Here is a 22,459-nt window from a genome sequence, read left to right as displayed (position 1 = left end):
GTTACCATGCTTACTCAAATATTCATAACTGGATAATGAAAGTATAAATAGTTTTCATGTGATCCACTAGACGTTGGGGTAAACAAAACAGCTACCTCCATCATCATGCATCACTGTGTCTTTGCTGTGATGGCTGCCAGTTGGAGTAATGGGCAGGATTGTTCGCTGTGACACAGAGAGAGTGATGAACTATGACTCTCTTAAAGTTTTGCCAGTAATTTAGGTTTGATTATTTGTGTTTCGTACTGTGTTGCCACATCACAAAGCAATCACTGTCAAGCTTGTCAGCAGGAATCAGGCCGGGAAGTTGTTTAACATGTTTTTTAAATGATTAATGTGCTCAAACATTGCCCTTGATTCTTCTTGTTTAGAGGAGGGCTGCCTGTGACACACGTCCCCTTCTCCCGAGTCTTCTTCTGTACCATGAGCTCTGGCTCTGCCCAGGATGTGGCAGTCGAGCATTTCCTGCGTGACATAGAGAGGCGAAGCAAGCGGCTACACTGCGCTGTGATAGGCTGCGAGGAGGAGAGACCCCGCAACGACATGAACCTTCTGTATCGTAAGAGTCGTTTGGACTGGAGGCAGAGAGACCAAGAGGGAAGTAAAAAGAGGTGAGTGGATCAGCTCGCAGGAGCGCTGCATATAAGGGATTACAAAAGGGTTCAGTTCAATGGGAATATAAACCTCTTAGCCGCTGTGAATGAGTTTAATTTTAAAATCTTAATTCCAAGCACAATTCATGAAGTCAGAGGGGTTCGCTTGAAAAGTCTCGGATAAATTTGCATAGTGACAGTGCATAACGCAGCTGATATGTTCTGTAGATGAGATAAACGAATATATTATCAGGCAAAAAGTCAGAGGGCAAAAATGGGTCAAAACCGATGAAAAGGAAATTTGAAAATTTAGTTGTTGCCACAGTTTTCTCAGTACATATTTGATCATTATTCAGATTAGTCAGATGAATCTGGTTCATAGCTTTGATAGTTGTGTCTATGAAGACAGTATAAAGTTACCAAGTACTGTATTTCAAACGCACACCACTTTAAATCGTGTGTATGGACTTCCAGAGGAGATGGAGTGAATCAGGAAGCCTTATGTGTGATATGTTTTTACGAAATATGTAGCAACAATATGAAGCACAGGCCTCTGTCATCTCATCTCATTTTATTGTATTGGTACTTTTTTGCAAGTAGAGAATCTCATTGGTCCTGCCAGTGTTGTCTCCGTAAGAATGAGGAGTTGTTGCTGAACACGGTGCAGTGTGTGTTCAGGGCTCTAATTTCTCCATCGTTACAACTCAGTTAATTGCTGATGTATCAGGTCCAGCTCCTTTTATTGGATGTCTGCCAGCACTAATGAAAAGTAATCATAATAAATCACTACACAGACTGCGTGCTGGTCTTGTCAATAATATTAATAATAATAATAACGATGATGGTGGTAAATTAGCTTAGTTTAAATATTATTTATACGCGTGGAAAGATGCCCAAACGTCACAACAAACTGTTCAAGCGCTCTACGAGGTCAAACCAGGTTTTAGCAACATAACATCATCATGTGGCAGTGTGGGAATGACCATATTGTCTTGAAAAGTGTGCGCATCGCGGCCTTTTCGGGGCCAGGGGAGAGATGTTGTGTTCAAACGTGAGTCACCTATAATTCACCAAATTCCACGCCGCGTGCAGGGCTGTTTATGCCGCAGAGGAGTTGGAGAACATCAAATACAGTTCAGTTTGTTCAGAAGTGCTGTCCACTGTTTTCTGACTCACCGCGATAATTGGAGGCCAGCGTGCCGGCAGCAGAGATCAACGTCATGGCAGCATCAAGCCAGTGGAGGTGTAGGGCAGCAAGTAGGACAGCGGGACACGATGAGTGATGAAAGCGGGGCTGAGCGGGGCCAGAGCAGCAGAGGTGGGAGGCAGGACATGACCGGTGATGATTGCGAACAAGCGGACTGGTGGAAGAAAACCTTGCTACGAGGCTCAGGTTTTATTGATATTATAAGAATTATACACATATGTGAATGGGTGATGCTGTAGCCTTGCACCTCCAGGTAGTATGCAGGTATATGTATTCCTGAAAAGGCTCTGCAAATCCCTTTAAAGGAATTCACTATTTGATACTGAAGGGGAGAACTTGTCATATGAATAAATGACAGGCCTCTGTTTACAGTATGTCTCTGTCAAGTGGCAACCGCTGGGCAGGGGAGCACTGTCAGGACAGACAGCTATATCGAAAAAGTTACATGTTTAAATAAATACCATAAAAAATAATAACATTTTATTCTATTTTTAAAAAACTAAAACCGCATTTTAACATTTAATATCTGCATTTCTCCAAACCAGTGCTTAAGCTTAGGGTTAGTTTATCCTTGCCACCGTTGCCTTCGTGCTTGCTCTGGGTGTTTCAGGCTGGGTTTTGTGATTTGTCTTGAGACAATTTGCATTGTACACTTTATAAATAAAATTGAACTGAATTCAATTGAACCGTATAAAAACACAGAATCCCAATTAATTATTGAATTGCCCCTGACTTGCCATTCATGCATACATTAAGACCAATGATGGCGTATTTTTCTGTTATTGCAGCTGTCATGATAGAAAAAAGCACGCGCATCTGTCACATAAATAACCAGCTCAAAGGTTAAGGTCGGTGTCTGAAATGACTCATGAGTTTTGGCCAGACAAATCCAAGATCTGTTTTATGGAAGCTGTACATGTGATGGGAATCATAATAGCGAAGGTTTATTTGGTGCCGGGGTTGCCTTAGGGTCATCTACAACTGTGTCCTAAATATTAGAAAACAATAACATAATACTATGAGAACGATCAAAAGCTTTGAGTTAAACCACTGGGAGGTTTTAAGCTATTTTTTCCCAGCGACCGTAGAAGAACCAGATTAGTTTAAAACCATGCTGGAGACAACCCATAACTTAAGGCAATTAATTAAAGTGCCATGTATTGTGTCAAATATGTCAGTAAGGTCCAACAGAATGAGGACAGCTTCAAGCACAAAGTCAACATTCAACCTTAACCCATCTGAAACTTCCCAGCTCTAATTTGCCCTCAAACCAGATTGAACGTTCTCGGAGATAATCTCGTTCAGCTGCTTAAACATAACCCGCTCTTAAACTTTGCTCCAAAAAGGTAAATTAGAAATAGGGCGATATCTGCTGGGGGCACAATTATCTAAACTGGATTTCTTTGGCAAAATCTTTGTCACCTCACAGTCTTCAAAGCCTCTGGGAATATCTTGCACTCTGAGGAAGAGGTGGCATTAAAGAGTCAATCTAAAAAGGAATCTACCAAAGGTGCTGACTGGCATAGACAGCAATGTACATGTCTTTCTGCTTAATAGTGCTGGTTAAGATAAATCTGAGACCTGCTCAAAACAATCTTCATGCTTTAATAAAATAATCTAATCTAATATAATATAATAATCAAGTAATGGCCGCCATTATACTATTTTATTAAAGCATTAAGATTTTAATTTCCAATTTTGAGAATATGCTTGATCGATTTGTCACAGATTGAGCTCTTTTTGTGACACAAAGAGGCAGTGAGGGAAATCAGATCTCCCACTACGCTGTCCTGAATGAGCAACTCGTTCTCTAGTACAGATTTTCATTTAGTGAGATTTAGAGGTGCCGGGCAAACACTCTCCCCCTGTTTTCAGTCTTTAACTTAAGCTACGTTAACCAGCTGCAAACTGTAGCTGCGTGGTGAACGAGCAGATATGACAGATATGAGCATGGTATTGATCTTCGTATTTAACTCTGCTTTAGCTACTGCAGATTATGGGCTAAATGTAAAGCAGCAAGAAAGAGAGAGCAGATAGAGAGCTGAGATTCCTGATCTCGTTTTTGAAGTAGTTGGGAGCTTCTGCCCTAAGAAGAAATAATAAGAAAAAAACAGAGCACTTCAAGCTGCTAGAAGGAGTCGCTCAGCCTCTGTTCTGGGCTAAATTTGGCCCTGTAGTATCTATGTCGATTGTGAGGAGTCACCAGTACATCTCCACAGGCATTCAAGGGCATAAACATACTTGTACAGATGCAAACACACTCTCTTAGTATACCACACACACTGCCTCACACGTGAGCAAGAAAACTGGAGCCTCTGTGCTCTGTATGACGAGCAGCCTTAGTGCTCCTTCTGCTGCCTGCAATGCTGAATACGAATGTAAGCTCCAATTGTCTTTGTCTGTGCTTCAGTGCCTCACAGGGATCACAGCTGATATAAAAGGAAACTGCCGCATGACTTGTGGTTTTATGTCACCATTATGTACTACAACAACTCTCTTATGCTGAACAGTCGAGCATTTGTGCCATTTCATTACACACTCAGAAACTATTTCTAGATATATGAGTATCTGCCCTGCTTACAGGGCAGGGATTTATGTCAAGCAACATGAGACCTCCATCGAATAGGACACCACATAAGTGCAGCACCTGTCTCTAAAGCATAGAAGCAAGTTATCAGGTTATCAGAAGCCATTTTTAAGCTTCTGATGAACTCACCAGGGCTGTTAACCTTACAGTTTTCTTTCAGCAGCTTAAAACCACTGACACGGATTTCTGAAATTCAAATTTAGAATTACTTCTTCTATCTAATTTTTTTGAATATGTTATTTTTGCTTTTAGTAATTTTAGACCATAGGGATTTGTGAATATTAGAAGTAGTTATCCACAGCAGGTGGCTGTAAAGCATCTGGATCCAGTTGTGATTATGAGGTATTCAATGTATTTTACATGCTCAACAAATATATCCCGAGGAATGCAACTGCAACCGCTGCTCAGTTTGACTGCAATATCCCGTCAGATATTTTCTCTTTGTCAGTTTTATTTATTGTTGTGGGAGCTTGTGTCATTGATGAATTCAAAAGTGAACTATCAAATACCAGAAAATCACAGCTGTTCCCATGGTAACAGATGAAATGCTTCTGGCGATCCTGAAAGCAGACTACAGATGTGGGCTGAGGATATAACATGGAAAGGATAAGGGAATTCCAGCAGCAGAGCGTAAACTAGTACGTTGCTTTTGACAAGGGAATTGATTTTCTAATTGAATGTGTTTGAGCGGTGAGCAGATGTGGAGGAATTCAGATGGAAAGATATGTGAATCCGAAAGATGGAAGAGCCTCCAGGGCTTTCCTTTTGCAACAAAAGCCCTGCAGGCATTTCTTTACTGCACAAATGATGTTTGAAGACCAAAGAGAGAATGAGGATAGAAGAAGGTCAATATAAATGAAAGAACATGAATGTTTTTTATGTTACTGTCATTTCTTCATGGCTCAATGTTTTTCTGACACCCACACCTTCTCAACTCCGTTTCCAGCTCAACCCAAACCGACCCCTCAGCTACTGTTGGCAAAGTCAGAGACTTGGCTTCTTTCCGGCGGCACTTCCGGATGGGTTTCATGACAATGCCCGCCTCCCAGGACCTGTCCCCTCACTCCTGTGCCTCTGCCATGGCGCCACGCTCGCAGTCCTGTCATGCTGTTGGTGCCGGCGATACAAGTTTAGAAAATGGAGATTACTCTGACACGCAATCCCAACATGGGGGCCGTTGCCCCCCAGCCAAACCCAAACGTCACCCCAGTACTCGCCTCAGCTCCTCATCAGCTGACAGCAGAGGACCTCCTGAAACTCCGCCACCCCCTCCACCCACTCACTCACAGGCCAAACACTCGGACAAGAAAAATGGTAAGAAATGCGTTATGAGGTGCATATTCTGCAGAGAAAAGGTTCTCTTTTCTTAACATGTCTTTTTGTTTCCGACAGCCATGAAGAAGTCTGACTCTGGAGAGATTGGTTCAAAGAAGGTTCCTCCTTTAAAGCCCAAGAGGAGTCCCAGTACCCAGCTCACATTTGACTCTCTCCCTCCACGTGTGCCTCCTTCTGCAACATCTCTGCCGTTCCAGGCAGCAGACTCTCAGAGTCAGACAGGAGATGGGGACGATGAGCCAGTATATATAGAAATGGTGGGCCAAGTGTTCACCAGAGACAGCCAGACGGCCACGCCCCACCCTGTCACCCCTGTGGCCACCACACCAGACTCTGACTCAGACCAGAGTGAGGCCATCTACGAGGAGATGAAATACCCGATGCAGGAGGACAGAGAGTCTCACAGACACCTCCCTCCCAAACATGAGAAACTAAAATCTAAACATTTCCATGTCACCCCTTCCTCCTCCAGCAGCTCCTCATCTCTGCCACGCCCCTCATCTTCTTCCCCTTCCTACTCCAAACCCAAAGCTACCGTGTCAATATCCCATTCATCTCCTCTGCCTTCCTCTGCATCCTCCACGCCTGTACCCCAGGTCCTCTCTGCCAGCCCCCACACGCCTCGGGCTCCTACTCCGTATCTGCTGCAAGGGAGTAAATCTGAGTCCGAGTCCAACACAAAGATTCCAGCTCCTTTCCCCAACCTTCTGCAGCACCGGCCCCCTCTGCTTGCCTTTCCTCAGCCTGCGGCAGCCTCCAGCGGGGTCGGGGTGCAAAACAAGGCGTCTTCTGCTAAAATGGGAACTCAAACATCAAGTGTGACAACTCAAGCGAGCACCTCCTCCTCGGCTTCTTCTAATGTCTCTGTATCCCTGTCGGGCTCCAAGGAGTCGTCAGGAGGAGGTTCATCGCAGCAGGACAAACACAGCAGAGACGCCCAGTTAGGCCCTGCTCCTGGACTGAGAGCTAGGAGCCACTCCACACCCCTACCACCCTCCTCTAAATCCACCTCCCCCTTCTCTCACCACCATCACCACCCTCACCATCGTCCCTCGCACTACCATCACTATCGCAAGCCAGAGAGAGGAGACTCACCTGCTCCAATTAAGAGCAACTCTCAGACTTCAAACCAGGCCACAGTCCAGACACAAACCTCAAGTACAGGCAAGGAAGGCAAGTCTGTCAGTTTCCTCTTGAAGTCTGATAAAGGAGAGAGGGATAAGGACAGGGACAGGGACAGGGACAGAGACAGAGACAGGGACAGGGACAGGGACAGGGACAGAGACAGAGATAGGACTAGAGACAGGGACAGAGAGAGAGACAGGGACAAGGAGAAAGATAAGGATAGAGATAGAGATAGGGACAGGGATCGGGATAAGGACAGAGACAGAGACAGAGACAGGGAAAGAGACAGAGACAGAGACAGGGAAAGAGACAGAGACAGAGACAGAGACAGGGATCGGGATAGGGAAGGAGGGCCACACTCCTTACAGATGGATATTTCTAACACCTGCAGCAGCCAAACGCCTCAAAGCAGCACCAGCTCGACCCCTACGCCATTATCCTCGTCCCAGCGTCCTCATTCTCGCCCACATCTCCGCTCTCATACTCCTCACGGCCTGCCGGCATACAAGCCCCCCTCTTCTGACAGCCCCCTGCTATGGACCTACCCCTCCGGTGGCTTCCGGAGGCCGCCGGCTTACGAGAGCTTGAGGGGCAGCTCTCAGACACCGTCTCTTCAACAGCCCTCGAGTCTTACTGGTGTATGTGAGGGGGCATCCAAGAGCAATGGAGGGTCTGCGTCCCTCCAGTCGAAAGTTGGCTTCCTGCCTTGGGACAGCAGTGCCAGCTTAGCTGCAGATGAGGGGTCTTACTGGCCTATGCAGAGAAAATTGTCCTTCAGCCATGGGAGCAGAGAGACAGAGAGTAAGTCAGAGGTCACTTTGAGCACAGAGTGCAGAGGCCTTATTGCAAAAAGTCTTTTGAAAGGTGTTTTAATTCTTGGAAATACTCATTCTCTTCCTTGACTTCTCTCAGAGGATGAAGGGCGGGCGTGGAATGGCAGCGCTGATGCCCTATTGAGGATGGACAAGGACGACCTCGGGATGGGGTCTCGAGGAGGCCAATCAGGCATCCCGGTCCACTTCAGTGGTGCCACCAGTAGAGCCCTTGGTCACAGTGAATCGCTGGCCGGTGTCGACAGCAGCCCAGGATTCAGAGCTCTGCCTAGAGTAGGGCTGCCTCTTCCCTGCCAGACTTTTCCCGCCTGTCGCAATGGAGGTAGGCAGTGGTCATAATCTTTTAGTCAGCTTCTAACCACAACATCCCGTTTTAGAAAGCAACTATAGCAGTGGATTTACATGGAGATTCTTTTACTGGCTCGGACAGTTGACATATTTATTGTCCTTGTTGGGCTCATACAAGAGGTTTTTCTTTGAGAAATAAAGAATAAAACTGCATGCTCTGCCTTTCTCTCCTCTCCTCTCCTCTCCTCTCCTCTGACTAAAGGCTAACTGCGGAGCCAATAAAAGAAGTGTTCCATAAATGGGCTCACATCCCTGAGCAGACACACATTCATGAGCACTGGCCCCATTTCATAATATTTACAGTGTACATTGTGACAACCTTGTTATTCAAAACGCGTTTTAATTGAATTAAATTTAGTTTTATGAGCTCATTTTTAAACAGTGCAATTTATAGCACAGGTAAGCCCATCACTGAAGTGATATTGAAAGAAAGCTCAAAATAGTCTGAGAGTGCGACTCCCCACCAATTCTGGTCACTCACTATTCTTTTGAACTCTGCCGAGTTACATCCTTTCTGTCATTTCACTGATCACTTTATTTTTGACTGTAATTGTGTTTCTGTCATATTTGAAGTACAGATAAACAGTAATTGTTGATTTGAGCAAATTGTAAATCAGGATCGCCGTCTAAATGCAATATTGATTGTTCAGTTATAAGAATACTTTCTAAACTTTACTAGCTTAAACTATAATGAGCACACAATGTACAGAGGTTTTGGCTCAAATCACAAGTGTAGTTAGGAATTGAGAGCACTGTGTGCTAAAATGCAAAGTTATATTCTACTGTTCTCATTAGCAGGCACACAATGTAATGTTTGTTTCCCCACAGAAGTGGGGCGGCTGGGCCGCTCCTCCTCTGCTGCTGGAGTGAGACAGGTGGGTGGAGATGTCCAGAGACAGAGCAGTCTACCAGCACGAGAAGCCCTGAATCAGGTGGATATATAACACCTAGCCTTATAAATGCAAACTCTGTTAACTTCATACATGGCAGATTTAAGAGTGAACATGAATATCATTCTCCTTATTGGTTTCCCTTCTCCTGGAGACACTGCTCCTGCAGATCTATTTATAGCTGGCGAATATGCCCACTGAGCAGTATAAGGTTCTTCCTGCCTCAAAAGAAAAAAGATTTATGACGTAGGTTCATGTATAATCAGTAAATGAGAGACAGTTGTGGATTAGAGAACATACTGTACTCTGTTTTGGAGTGGTGAGCTGCAGTCTTCTAGCAGCACATTTTGCCTAGTTTCTGGCTTCATCGCAAGTGCTGACGCAGTTTGAGTGTGCTGCAGAGACTGTCTGCATGCGTCTGGTTGACCCTCCCTCAAACTGCAATAGATGCAGCAGCGCTGCATCCTGGTGGCTGTCCATAGGAACTGCAGATTTATTCAACACGTGCAAGGATTGACTGTCACTTTTAAAAGCATTGCAGTGATCATGCAGGTTTAGGCATTCATACTATTTCATAAACTTGACTTTTTTCCCCTGTGTTCAGCTGCATGGTCTGGCCCAGACTCAAGCGCCCTGCAGTCCCAGTGGCCCCAACATGTCTCGGCAGCAGCAGCAGCTTCAACTTCACCAGCAGCAGCTGCAGTTAAAACAGCAGCTCCAGCAGCTTCAGCATCAGCACCACCTGCAATTGCAGTTCCAACACCTTGCCCAACTGGCGCAGGGGCAGCCTCCTGTCAGTGGAGGCACCACCCCGTCTACAACGCAGACCCAGAGAGACGGCAAACTGCTAGAAGTCATTGAGCGTAAACGCTGCCTGTGCAAAGAGATCAAGGCCCACAGACGCCCTGACAAAAGCTTGTGCAAGCAGGACAGCATGCCCATCCTCCCTAGCTGGAGACGGACACCTGAGCCTCGAAAGACTGGCACGCCACCCTGCCAGAGGCCGCAGGCGGTCGTGTGGGACACGGCTATCTGATGTGGAAAGACAGGCCAGTGAGTACGGCTCCTGAAGAAAGACAAAAAGAAAAAAAAAACAAGACACACAAATATGCTGAAGATAGATGAATAATGAATAGAAGAAAAATGGATAAAGTAAGTGGAAAATCCTCTTAAATGTTGTGGGGATATAATAACCATAGAGCAACAAGACACTTGTGTGATAAACTGATCTACTGATCTGAGAGCAGTAATAAAAGTTACTGGGGACTTTGAACTCATTTGGGAAAACATTTTTAAAAATGCAGATTAAGATGTGAAGAAGTGTTACAATCAGACTAAATTAATTTCTTACCCAGTTGGTTTGTACCGACTCTGTACTGTGTACTACTCTGAAGTGTTCCAGTTGCCAATCATCTTTGCCACAAAACACCAGTATTATTGCTACACATAGAAGACGCCAACTTAATAATAATGGGTGGGGTGTTTTCTGACGTTGGTGTTGCCAAATTTCTTCCTGACTACTTGAGACATAAAGGAATCATGTATTTTCTCCAACACTCATAAAAACTACTCTGTGGATGAGCAAAGGCAGAACTCATAGATAAGTTATTGAAGTGTTTTCCTGAAATCGTGAATGTATATGAGATGTCTTGGTATCAATAGATTGTCATTGTGGATGCAAATAATAATCACCGAGGAGTAAAAGCTACCTACTGTATCTGTTTGCATATTTGTAATGTAAATCTATTTACTTTCTCAACGTTTCTGCAATTTTATAGCAATATGTTCCCAAAGCTGGAGCAACATAATTAAAACTTGTGTCAACTAGCCTAACATACATATCTAAGACTTGAATAAGTCATATTTACTGTGTCATTCTCTGCATGTCATGATAGACATACAGTATTGTAAAAAAAAAAAAGAAAAAAAAAAAAATCTGTGTAGAGATGATCATGTCAAATTTTTACATACAGAAGATCTTCACTATGATAATGTGTGGTTGTATAAAAAGACGTTGCTTGGAGGGTGGGGTGGGGTGGGGTATCTTTAGGAAAGGTGGTGTGACAGATGGCACATACAGTGCAGTCCAGCCAAATATAGACACAGATCAATGGTACAAAAACTTCATCACTCATGCTTATCCACAGTTGCACATTAGTGATTGTTCCACCACTGCAGAAAAACAAGCACTGACACCCATCAACACAGACTGTGCAATATAGTGCAACTGATAAGACTGTGAGTATCGATCACCTCAAACAGAATGCTGGAACAATCTGCACAAATCATCGTATAGGAGAAATGAAACCCTAATGTACTGTAAATAGATATGTACAACTGTATTGAAAATGTAGCAAATATTTCCATTTTCATACTTGTAATCAATACATATTATGTAGCATATACTGTATAAACATAACTTTCTTCACTTGTTTTTTCTAAAAGAATTAAGTACTTTATCTGCTGCAGCCAGTCCATGCATTACTTATAGTTCTACTAATAAACAGTAAGCCCTCTACAGAAAGGCGCAGTCCAACATTTGTTAATTTAAATTTATGCAAGACTCCCTTTAAGCCGTGTTATTAATTTATTTACGCCCTTTTTCTACATTCATTTTTATTTGTGTACAGATTTCCACAGCTCGTTGTCTTGACATTTTTGAATACTTTGCTGCTATCTTGAACTACTGGTGTTGTTCATTCAACTACATGGTGGTGCCATGAGAAACATTATTAATGTAGTGGTTAGTGTTACATTATTTGTTTTCTTTCCGAAAAGCCACGTGAAATGAAGTTTGTACCTTGAAGAGTGAGCCCTTCTGTAAAAGTATTAAGGCGCTTGAATGTCTTTTGGTTGTTGTTGTTTTTACGATAGTTAGCACCAAACTGTACAGTACAGTACACCCAGTGAAAAGAAGACCTATCTAAATGTTTGAGAGTCACTGCTTGGCCTTTTTTTATTTATTTTTTTTATTTCTGTTCCACCTGCTCGTGTTTGAGGGTAAAAGTTTTTCAAGCTTACCGAGTCCATTTTCAAACAAACACACGTCAGGTTGAAGGAAATGGGCAAGTGCAATGCATGCAGAGATTCCTCACACTGAAATGTTCCAATGACCCTTAGTATTGTGCCCAATTTCATTTCAGATACTGAGTAATCACTTTACTACAATTCCTTTTCACAGACTGATATGGAGCCCTACGTATCATTTCCAAAAATAGTTTACAGAAGCTGTTGGTTTTTGTGTGTCTACTAAAACAGTGGCCATTATACGAGTGCCATACTATATTGATATGGTAAGATACGGTGTACCTTGGAAATCACTGTAGTGCTATATTTGCATTGATATTGTCATTGAAAATAAATTTTATATAATGAACTTTACACAACAAACAGAACTGTCCCATGTTTTCATGCCACGCGCTGTCTCACAGTGGGGACGGTGGGGAAAGTGGACACCGTGTTCCCACTGCGCTGCTGCAGCAGGTGCTTGCAGTGCCTTCTGCTGCAATGTGGGGGCGCTCCCACCACTCTCTGCTTCTGCTGCTGCGGCGGCTCTGTGCATTACTGTCACAGCTCTGACATACTGACTGGCTCAGTAACACACCGGGTACAGTAGTTTCATTTGAAAGAATTTTGTATGGTTATTAAATGATAAAAGGTTTAGTGTAAGAGATACACATACTGTAGCAAACCCCGTAGCTTTCAATGTGTCGTCCGGGTGAAGCACACACGCAGACCAGTATATTAATTTATCATCTTAGAGTTGATCTAATTCTCTAAATCACTGTCTGGAGAGTGTTTTTCTCATTTATCATGGCTGCAAAATGAATAGTAAGAAGATTCTCTCTGTATTTTGTAGCAGAATCTGATAATGCCATCGATATAATCCAAGATAAATGAACCGCCACAAGCGGTGCCATTCATTGATTAACAGACACTTTGGGATCCTTGAGGAAATGTCAGATGCATATCTTGTTGATTTTAATTTTTCCTCGGATGTGTGAGGTTGCGCTGCTTGGAGCACACGATTTGCTTGGAGGACTGTCTTTCAAGCGTAGGGGACGGTGTGGAGTGGATATGCGGCGCCGATGATTGGCCGGGCCGGAGGAGGATGGGAGGATGGTGCGGCTCTGCCGGTGGATGGGTGACAGGAGCGTGCGTGCGTGCATGCGCATGTGTGTGTGTGTGTGTGTGTGTGTGTGTGTGTATGCGGGGGGGTGGGGGTTGCTTGTAGAGAGAGGCGGAGGGAGTGCTTTACCGCAGTATCACTACATTTCTGCACCACTCATCAAAACTCTGCGGCATGCAGACAAGAGCCGGGGGGGAGGGCACTTACTAGGTCTGTTCAGAGTGTAGGACCGCTGCCTCTTCTGGTAGCCTTTAAGTTCTTCTTTATTCCAAAGGCTTCTGTAGTGTTTTTTTTTCTTTCATTTGTGCACGTTTAAGCAGACTTCTGTAGCCTTTTTAGTCTTTTGCCGTAGCCGCGCTGGTACAGCAGAGCTCTCTCTAGCCTCTCTGCTGTCAGGGTAGTTGTTTTAAACCGGCTCTTGTTGCGTCAGGCAGTCATTTTCATTTTACGTTTGGAGTCCAAACTTGTATGACAAAATGGCAAAGGATGGAGAAAAGGGCGAGTGGAAAGAGTATATATGGAACCCAAGGACGAGGGAGTTTCTGGGCAGAACGGCGAGCAGCTGGGGTAAGTAGTAGGCTGGAGTCCAGCTATAGCAATGCAGCAAATATGCTCGGTAACAGGTCTCTGTCATGGGGGTTTAAGCATTTCCTAAAGCTTTAGCATGGCACTGCAGGAGAGGAGTCCGTCAGAACTGAACGTGCACAACTACCATCTGAATTTGACTCAGATCGAACTTGATCAATTTGAGTCAGTGTCCTGAATGAGGCGGCTGTCGCTGAAATCTGACTGCGGCGCCGCTCCCGTGGAAGCCGGCTGATTCCCCCCCCCCCCCCTCCTGCCCGTTTGCTTTATTTATTAATTTACAGCAACGCTTTCCCTGCGCATTGCGCTCTCCATATGGGTGGAGGGGATGTGGTTTTTATTTCACTTTGAATTCGCGGGTGCTGAAACGGGCTCCACTCTGTTGCAAAGTGCATGTCATCGGTTCTCGTTGGAGAGTGCTTCGGCTGGCTTTAACAGGAATCCTGCTGCAGAGGAGACTGCCTCTAGGAAATAGGCTTAATGAAGTTGTGTAAAAACTGCCGTGCGTGTCTGTAGCTTGATCAAACGTGCCTTGAGCATGATGTCATTCATTTCCAAAGCCTGAAGGCTTTGGAGGAAGAAGAGACCAGTTGTCTTATTCTGCCCCCATTTTTTTCTGCCAAACAAAGGCCCTGCAACTATTTGAAAGATTCATGAAATGACAGGGCGCATATGGCTCTGTTCTAATGACATTGGAGCATTTTAATCTGGGTAAAGCCGAGGGCCAAATGCTATTTGTATCACCTCCAACCCGGCCCCTCCCAGTGTGTGTAAATCAGTAAGGGATTTAATCCTAATCTAATGACTTCATTGGCTGATGAGGAAGGTATCAATTCAGGGCGTTTTAGCAAAGTGAAGGACTTTCAGGAACTGAGACTGCATTTGAGCTTTTCAGTTGGAACACAATCTCAATCTTAACACTTAAATTGAGTGCTTGGGGCTAGACTAGTCCAGAAAGTGGTCTCAGTATAATTATGTTTCATCAATGGACATTATGCGTCTGGAAGTGGGAATCATTGACTCTGTCTTCCTTTGCTGGAATCCTGGTACAACTTAATCCAGCTCAGTGAGTCCCAGGTGCTTTAAGGTCTGGTGGCCTTTTTAAGCTGTGCTCTCTAAGGCCTGTTAATTAGGCTATTTCTGTAGTTAGCCACTGCACACAGGCCTGCTAAACTTGGCATTTCACTGCGGCGCTCCCTCATTTCCTAATGCTGTACATACTGTACCTCTGCATCCACCTGTTTGGCAGCCCGGCTCCGTCTACTTTCATCCATTTTCTGCGCCTGTACCTCTTGCTCCAAGGGGGGGGGGGGGGGGGCGAGGAAATGGCCTATGTAGGTTGTCAGTCTCTTTAAAAGACAAATATGTTGTTCACACTAATTATGCAGTGTGTTCGTCCAGAGCATTAGATCAAAGACTTCTTTGAGGATGAAACGCAGAACATTTCCCTCTGTGTTCTGCTTTGTGTAAAGAGCTCTAATGATGTGGAAATAGCCTTGATAACGTAGAACAGTCCTGCAATTTTGGTGTTACATTGCCACCAGCTGACACCAGTGAAACATGGCCGAACAACTACCTCTATTTAGAAGAAGAATAATTGAGTGCTCTGCGTCCCACTTCCGAAAAAACAAGACTCTAGATTCAACAAGGGAAAAGAACCTTAATATGAACAAAATAATGATGCTGCTCCTACTATAAGATTCTACAATGTATACATGATAATAAATGGTTTTACAGTGAAAGAGCCGCAGTTCAAAGCTCCAGACCTTTTTAGGGTTTAGTTCAGAGGTCTGTTTGATCACCAGTTTCCAAAGCAATTAAACAGCGTCTGCTCCCAATTGATTCTGAAAGGAAAGAGACACCTCATGCCATTATTACTGAAGAGAGAATGGGATGCTGAACCATCCCAGCTTGTCCTTTTGTTCTTTGCTTTCAACTGCCATCTGCGAACAAAACCGAGGTGAAAGAGAGATGCTTGGCTGTCCATCATCAGGTTGGACCGAGAGGGCAGACTGTAAACCTAACACCCACTTTGCCAGGGGGAAAGCCACCCCGCCTGCAGGCTTGAGCCTGTGTGCACGTGTGCATATCCAGCCTCCCCTGGGTGGTGTCATATTTGTGGTTAGCACAACATCCCCCCAGGATGAAAGAGGAAAACACTTCAACACTGTTTTGTCACAGCTCCTCTCTCATGGCTCTCTCGATGCAGCGCCTCCAACTTGGTCCACGGTCTAGAGCTTCTTTATATTTAATAACTCCTCTTGGGTCTTTTCCTATCTTTCGACAAGATGTTCACTTCTATCTTACTTAGCCATGCATTCATTTTTGCTTAGAGTCCAATAGCGCAGGCTATAAATCTTCAAGAGAGCCCCCTTTGTAATTGGCCCCCAAGGTGCAGCTTCCTCTTGACATTTTGTTATGGATTCCTGCAAACCTGGCTGCGTGGGGAAGCAGATGTGACGCCGAGCCTGCTGACAGAGTGCGTGAGCGCCACGCTGGGGGCCATCCAGCAAAGGCACAGGGTCAAGGCACTCAGCTGCTACCCAGTGTTGGCCTCAGGTGCTGATGCTTAAAATGGGGGCTGTGTCATAGAACATAGTATGTGCACAGCAGAGATGGGACCTAACAGCTGCATGTGATGTTTCCAGGCAAGAAAGCTCATCGGGTTATTCATTGATTGATGCTTTCAGAGAGGGCTCATCTATTCTCTGTGCATGTGAACATACACATATCATGTAAATGTAACATCTGAAGGTTAACTGCTGGTTTGACTGTGAGCAATGGGAAGCTGTCACCTTATGGGCTCTCACTATTTTCAAAACCATTTAAGGAGTAATCACACAGATTCATTAATAAGACAAACAATTATTATTGTAATGTAACATTGTGATATATTCATACATGGTCTAACATAAGCTTCTTCTATGGCCTGTAAACTCCTGACTCTGTAGCCCAGTCTCCAGGGGGTCCTTGTTTTCTCTCTCACTGTATACCCCTCTGTCACTGCTCCTTCCCTCTATGGACAGGACAACTTGATAATGAAATGGATCACCAGACATTCAATCCTGCTTTAATTTCTCTTATTTCTGGCTTGGGGACGGACCACATTTCTCAGTCAACCGAATGCATGAGTGCGAGGAAAGCAAGCACTAACACGCAGTTTATGTTTTTGCAATTAATTGGTAAGTTTTAGATTACGTTGCGCGATGAATGACGTTTCAAGCACCAGAAAGGCCGGTGTTCGTGTGAGGGAGAGTGACACTGAGGCAGATGTTGCAGCTTGAACAAAGCGCCTCTAGTTTAATAAGGATTAACTGGAATCCCTTGGGCATGTTTGGTCAAAAAGTGACCCAGCAGGCGCAACACAGCATCAGTGACGCCTGACTGAAACGAACGGATTTCTATTATCAATTCAGATGGAAGATTATTCATACTTACAGTTGTGTTTGTGCATTACTGTAATTATGAAAAGGACTAATGCACCCTTTATGTATAATTTAAAAGCCTTCTACAGTAATGCACAGCAACCTTCCAGTTCTAAAAGTACACAGTGAGATGTCTAAATGCAGCAATCAAAAGACAGAAGAAAAAGAATGGCCGAAAATGTCATTGTTGTTTCATAATGCAGCCTCATGCATAGAAGGCTTGGTCTGCACACAGCGCCTGCCTTTTTCATGTAAAAAGCATATGAACAGAGACAATAAAACATGCGCTGTGCTTGTATTTGCAATTTGAAAAAGCTTTTATTGTGTAATGCTTACTAATTTTTTAAGTTTGAAGATGAAGAGAAGAAGATGATAATTCAGTGATTTATTATTTAGAAGTTAATTGTGATGCTAAAATGCTAAAATCAACCAGAAATGTGCAGGAAAAAAAAAAACAAGTTTCAGGATTTTATAAGGACACTAGCTGTTTAGCTAATCAGCCGTGTTTGCACCATGTGCTGATAACAGTTCTGGACATTTTTGCCTCATTATGTGTCACAATTGAAGCCTTGCATTCTGTGCAATGGAGTAGTGAAGGTTTGCTTTATTATTATACTTTCATTCATATCACTTGCACCATGTTCTTCTTGTTCTTATTTAGAAATACGGTCTTTTGCATTTTGAACCATTATGTGCATGTGCATATTTCATTTTCACTTTGATGGCATACAGCTGATGAACGCTCTCTTCTCTCTGCAGGACTTATCCTTCTCTTCTATCTGGTTTTCTACATCTTCCTTGCTGGCTTGTTTGCTCTCACCATGTATGTCATGCTGCAGACCTTGGACGACCACAAACCAACCTGGCAAGACAGGCTCTCCACACCAGGTACAGATTCTGTATATATAAAATGCATGGACGCACGTCGCAGTCTGTGCACAGTGCCATAAACTCCCTGCTCTCACTCACAGGCATGGTGATTAGACCCCACACAGATGATTCCTTGGAGATTGTCTATAATATCCAGAACACTGAGAGCTGGGACATGTACGCTCAGGCGCTGGACAAGTTCCTGTCACGTGAGTCTAGCCCTTGTCCTCTCTTACAATGACTCAAAATGCTTACTGCTGTGGATTATGCAACCGTCCAGAATGAATTGTTTTTACCAAATAAGAGATAAATCCTTTACAGTCAGCGAGTAGAAGATTGCCTTGCACTAGGGTTTTAGTTGAGTCATAAGCCCTTACAAACAAAATAACCCTCACCCCACCCCCACTGTCCTCACCCCTGCAGCCTACAACAACTCCATCCAAGCCCAGAAAAACCACGAGTGCGCCCCGGATAAGTACTTTAAGCAGGAAGACAGCGGCGATGTGAAGAACAACCCCAAGCGCTCCTGTCAGTTCAACCGCACCATTCTTGAGGACTGCTCTGGAATCCAGGACCGTTACTATGGATACCAGGAGGGCAAGCCGTGCATCATCATCAAGCTGAATCGGGTATGAAAGAAAAAGAGAGAAGGGAAAGGGATGGTGTTGCTAGGAGACATGGAGTGACTGAAGTAATGAATGCGGTTGGGAATATGGGAAAGATTTGTTCTATTTTCTCCTTGTTTGTACAAGAGTGAAGGAGAAAGGGTTTGATATTGTCTTTGTCTCTCACCAGGTGATAGGGATGCTGCCAGGAAAGGATGAACAGGCTCCCTATGTCACCTGTGGTGCAAAGGTAATGCCTTTTTGTCTTTCACAATGCCCATTTTTAAGCCCATTCATATCTATTGTGCCTCGAACTCATTCGGATTATGCCATCTCCTTTGTCCTTCAATGTTTGCTTTTGTATTACTTCAACCATCTCATTTGTGTTGCATGCTGCTTTTGTCATTTGCACCCATCTGAGTGTATTGCTTCCTTTTTTTTTATCCACTGTGCTCCATTAACTTCCACTCTCAGAAATACAAAGTTGGGAAAGATGAATGGGTAAGAACGGGACAGAGCCTGTATTTGGTAGATTGTACTGACCTATACGTAGCAGTAGTGTAACATGTAGTTGTACATTATACACAGATTAGGCTGTTGTTCTTCATCAAATAGAAGTAGATGGTGGGCACCCTGGGAAATGGGATTTAGAGAAGAAGATTAATGACGACCACGTTCTCCTCTCCTATATATAGTACATGAAATAATTATTCAGCCTGTGTAACTGATGAAACTGTTTTCCCTCTCAGAGAGAAGACACTGACAAAATTGGACAGATGGTTTACTACCCTCCAAATGGCACTTTCAACCTCATGTACTACCCTTACTATGGCAAGAAAGCTCAGGTAAGAAAGCAAACACTGCTGGTAATAGAAGTCTTAATTGTCAGGAATGGTTTGAGGCCAGTTTTAGTTGTTAAACGTGTACCAGACAGTGCCCAGCAGTATTTAAAGATGTCTGCGGACCTGTGTTTTTTTGCAGGTGAATTACTCTCAGCCTTTGGTTGCCGTCAAGTTCCTCAACATCACTGTCAATGAAGATATTAACATCGAGTGCAAGATCAACGCCAACAACTTTCCCGGTGGTAACGAAAGAGACAAGTTTGCAGGACGGGTGTCTTTCAAGCTGAGGATCAACACTAATAATTAAGTTGACCTTTTCCCCCGAAAACTACTTCCTTCATTCTCTGCAACACTGCACATGCACAGAAAACAAATGGCAGCATTCACACCCTTTGTAGCATTTGTTTACAAACCCCTCCCCTCGCATTGTGAGGGAAAATCTCCAGTTGTGCGACGAGACGAGGCGAGAGTAAAAGGGTGGTAATCCTGTCATTATTTCTGTCTGTGAGCATTCAGACAAATTATTTTCTGTAAATTAGTTTAAGGTGACGTCTATTTATACTGCATGACAAACTAGGGGATATAAAGGATGTGTTTTGAAAGTTTGCAAGGATCAGCAACATTACCACTGTATTGCTGCTCCCCTCCCGCTGCCTCCTTATAGAGCGTCCCTCTATATATGAACATACACAAATCACAATACAAAATGTGTATTTCTAAAGTACTTATACGGTATCATAACCTTATATCAGTACGTCTATTTTGTTGCACTTACAAGAATAATCCAACAAACTTGCATATATCTCGATGGATGGATGCAGAGATGAAGCCATTTGCATGTGTGTATTGTCTTTAGTGTGCTACGAGGGCAGGAGGCCCCTGCGTCCCTCCTCTCTGCTAAGTTTGAAATAAGGCTATGTAAAACGACTGACCACCAGGAGGGACTGCACTGTAATCTTAAGTACAGGAAGATGCAGCAAGGTCTCCCAAAAACACAAAAACAAACAAAAAAAAAATTAAAATCAACATGATGTTAGACAGCAGAGGTCTGGAAGTGTGAAGCGTGCAGGAGAGTGTGTGTGTTTCGGTGCGCGTATGTGTTTTCCGTTGACAGGTCCCTTTTCATACTGTAGGTCGGGAAGTTGCATGCAATGTGCAATATTCATTAAGTGGCATACATTATGAATGCTTGAGGCCATTCATCAGATGACATCTATTAAATAGTAATCATTTTAGATCATTTGATATTCCTGCTGCTTGTCTCACCTGGGAGTGGCTAATAAGATAGATGTTATACATATTTGGGAATAGTTCTTTTAACACTGTGGATGCCTAAATGGATTCAATGAAGAGGAGGTATATACGTTATATTGCAGATAGCCTAACATTAAGTTAACAAAAAATAACTTAATCAATTTGGGGGCTTCAAAACTCCCACATAGTTTCTTTTAGTCTTCCGGCCTAATCCACCATCTTAACATTATACGAGTGCAGCGCAAATAATCCTTCTGTTGCACGATGTCATCGTCTATCACATTATCCCCAAAGTTACACCAAGAACTGCTTTCTTGTGTCTCAGTTTTAATATAAATATTTAGAGGTTTTTTCTTCTTCTTGGGTGTATTGCATCTATTTTATTTGTATCAGAAATAGATGACACTGTGACATTTTTTTATTGTTTTGCACTGAAAGTGTGCTATTTTTCCTATTTATTCTTTTGTGAAGAGGTGATTTAATGTATTTACAGTTGTGGAAAAGGAGGATGTAGAAAATTAGTTTTTGTTCCCTTTGTTTCATTCAGATTCATTATCATCCTCTGAAGTGTTCATCCAGGATATCAAAATGTAAAGTTGCATCTACTTTTAGAGGTTACTAGAGTTTTGACCGACTGTATGAATTGCTGATGCACCCAAACTTTGATTTAAATGTAGGAAGGGATTTGCGATTGGTTCATTGACCACATAGTAAAACACATTTTTTTCATTAGTTTGTTTTGTTGTTAAAGTTTTCACTTTTGCGTCAGTCAGTCTAAAGGAGACACCCTCATGATAACAAGGCCACCTCTTTCAAAGTCATTCGTTTGAACTGATTTTTGGTGCGTAACGCGCGCTAACTGTGCCGCGCGTTCACACAGATTTGTAAGAAGCAAATGTTGGCTGGGGAAATCTGTGGAGTCACACTTTCAAACTCAGGCACATTACCTTGGCACAGCCACAGAACTGGACCAGTTCGACTGTGATCCTGCCATGTCAGAGCAGCGAATGTGGAACACAAGCATCTGTTCACTCACATTAAGGTCTGGCTTGACTTCACAACTTCATTTTTCTCACAGCAACATGCTTCTCAGCATGCCGGCGGCGTCTACATATCACGAGACTAAAAGAAATTTGTTTTAATGTGCTTGCTTCATCTATATCTGAGGGGTCGTTCAGAATGAAGGATGCTCTTAACAGTTTTACGGGGCTGGTTTTTTATTTGTATTTTCAGTGAGTCGCCACTGACCGGTTCACATGCATTTCCTCCATTGGCAACACTTACTTAATTTCACAGTAATCTCTTAATCTGGTCAGCTAATCCAGAACAGGCACGCTGAACTTCTTTACCTGCTTTGCTCCTCCTCCTCCTCCTCCTTGTGTCAAACGCCCGCTTCAAATCCCGACGAAACACGCTTCACTTAATTTCATTTTAATGCCTCCAAGCCAGTTTTCCTTACCACTATTAAATCCAGTGAAGTCACAGCCCAGCCAGTAACATGTTTTGCTTCATCGCCTGATTGGACAGTCATGTTTCACTCATGCTCCTTCAACCAAAGATCTTTCTGACAGTTTAAATTGTATTTATAGGTGCTGAGCTGACACATCCTCAGCACCTAAACCGAGTAAGGATCTCGTGCAGAGATACTAGAAGACCCAGTGTTGTTGAAAGGCCTCCTCTTATATAATAATGATACGCACAAAAGGAACATTTCACTACGACGTAAGAGTGCCTCCTGGTGGACAGACAGTGTTGTTCCCCAGTGTCACAGAATGTTATTTCCTCTCATCTCCAATTATCCGTCTTGGTTTATTTTTATTTTTTCTCTGTG

General features: G+C 43.5%; 2 protein-coding genes across 2 annotated transcripts; both read left to right on the top strand.

The window, feature by feature from the left end:
• The first annotated feature begins 350 nt into the window (after positions 1–350).
• On the top strand, positions 351–10,818 carry nyap1 (neuronal tyrosine phosphorylated phosphoinositide-3-kinase adaptor 1). The gene is made up of 6 exons (XM_084564527.1): positions 351–611; positions 5,334–5,701; positions 5,780–7,648; positions 7,760–8,002; positions 8,857–8,960; positions 9,523–10,818. Exons 1-6 carry the CDS (start codon positions 424–426, stop codon positions 9,952–9,954), a joined length of 3,204 nt encoding a protein of 1,067 aa, XP_084420653.1. The 5' UTR covers positions 351–423; the 3' UTR covers positions 9,955–10,818.
• A 2,705-nt stretch (positions 10,819–13,523) lies between these two features.
• On the top strand, positions 13,524–21,104 carry atp1b2b (ATPase Na+/K+ transporting subunit beta 2b; the record flags this gene model as incomplete). Its single annotated transcript, XM_084564385.1, has 8 exons — positions 13,524–13,614; positions 17,817–17,945; positions 18,029–18,136; positions 18,351–18,556; positions 18,723–18,782; positions 19,007–19,033; positions 19,282–19,377; positions 19,514–21,104. 8 exons carry the CDS (start codon positions 13,524–13,526, stop codon positions 19,679–19,681), a joined length of 885 nt encoding a protein of 294 aa, XP_084420511.1. The 3' UTR covers positions 19,682–21,104.
• Positions 21,105–22,459: the final 1,355 nt, after the last annotated feature.

This window comes from Chelon labrosus (assembly GCF_963514085.1).
Source record: "Chelon labrosus genome assembly, chromosome: 17".
NCBI lineage: Eukaryota > Metazoa > Chordata > Actinopteri > Mugiliformes > Mugilidae > Chelon > Chelon labrosus.
The sequence above is the reverse complement of the archived record's forward strand: the minus strand, read 5'-3'. Positions and strand labels throughout refer to the sequence as shown.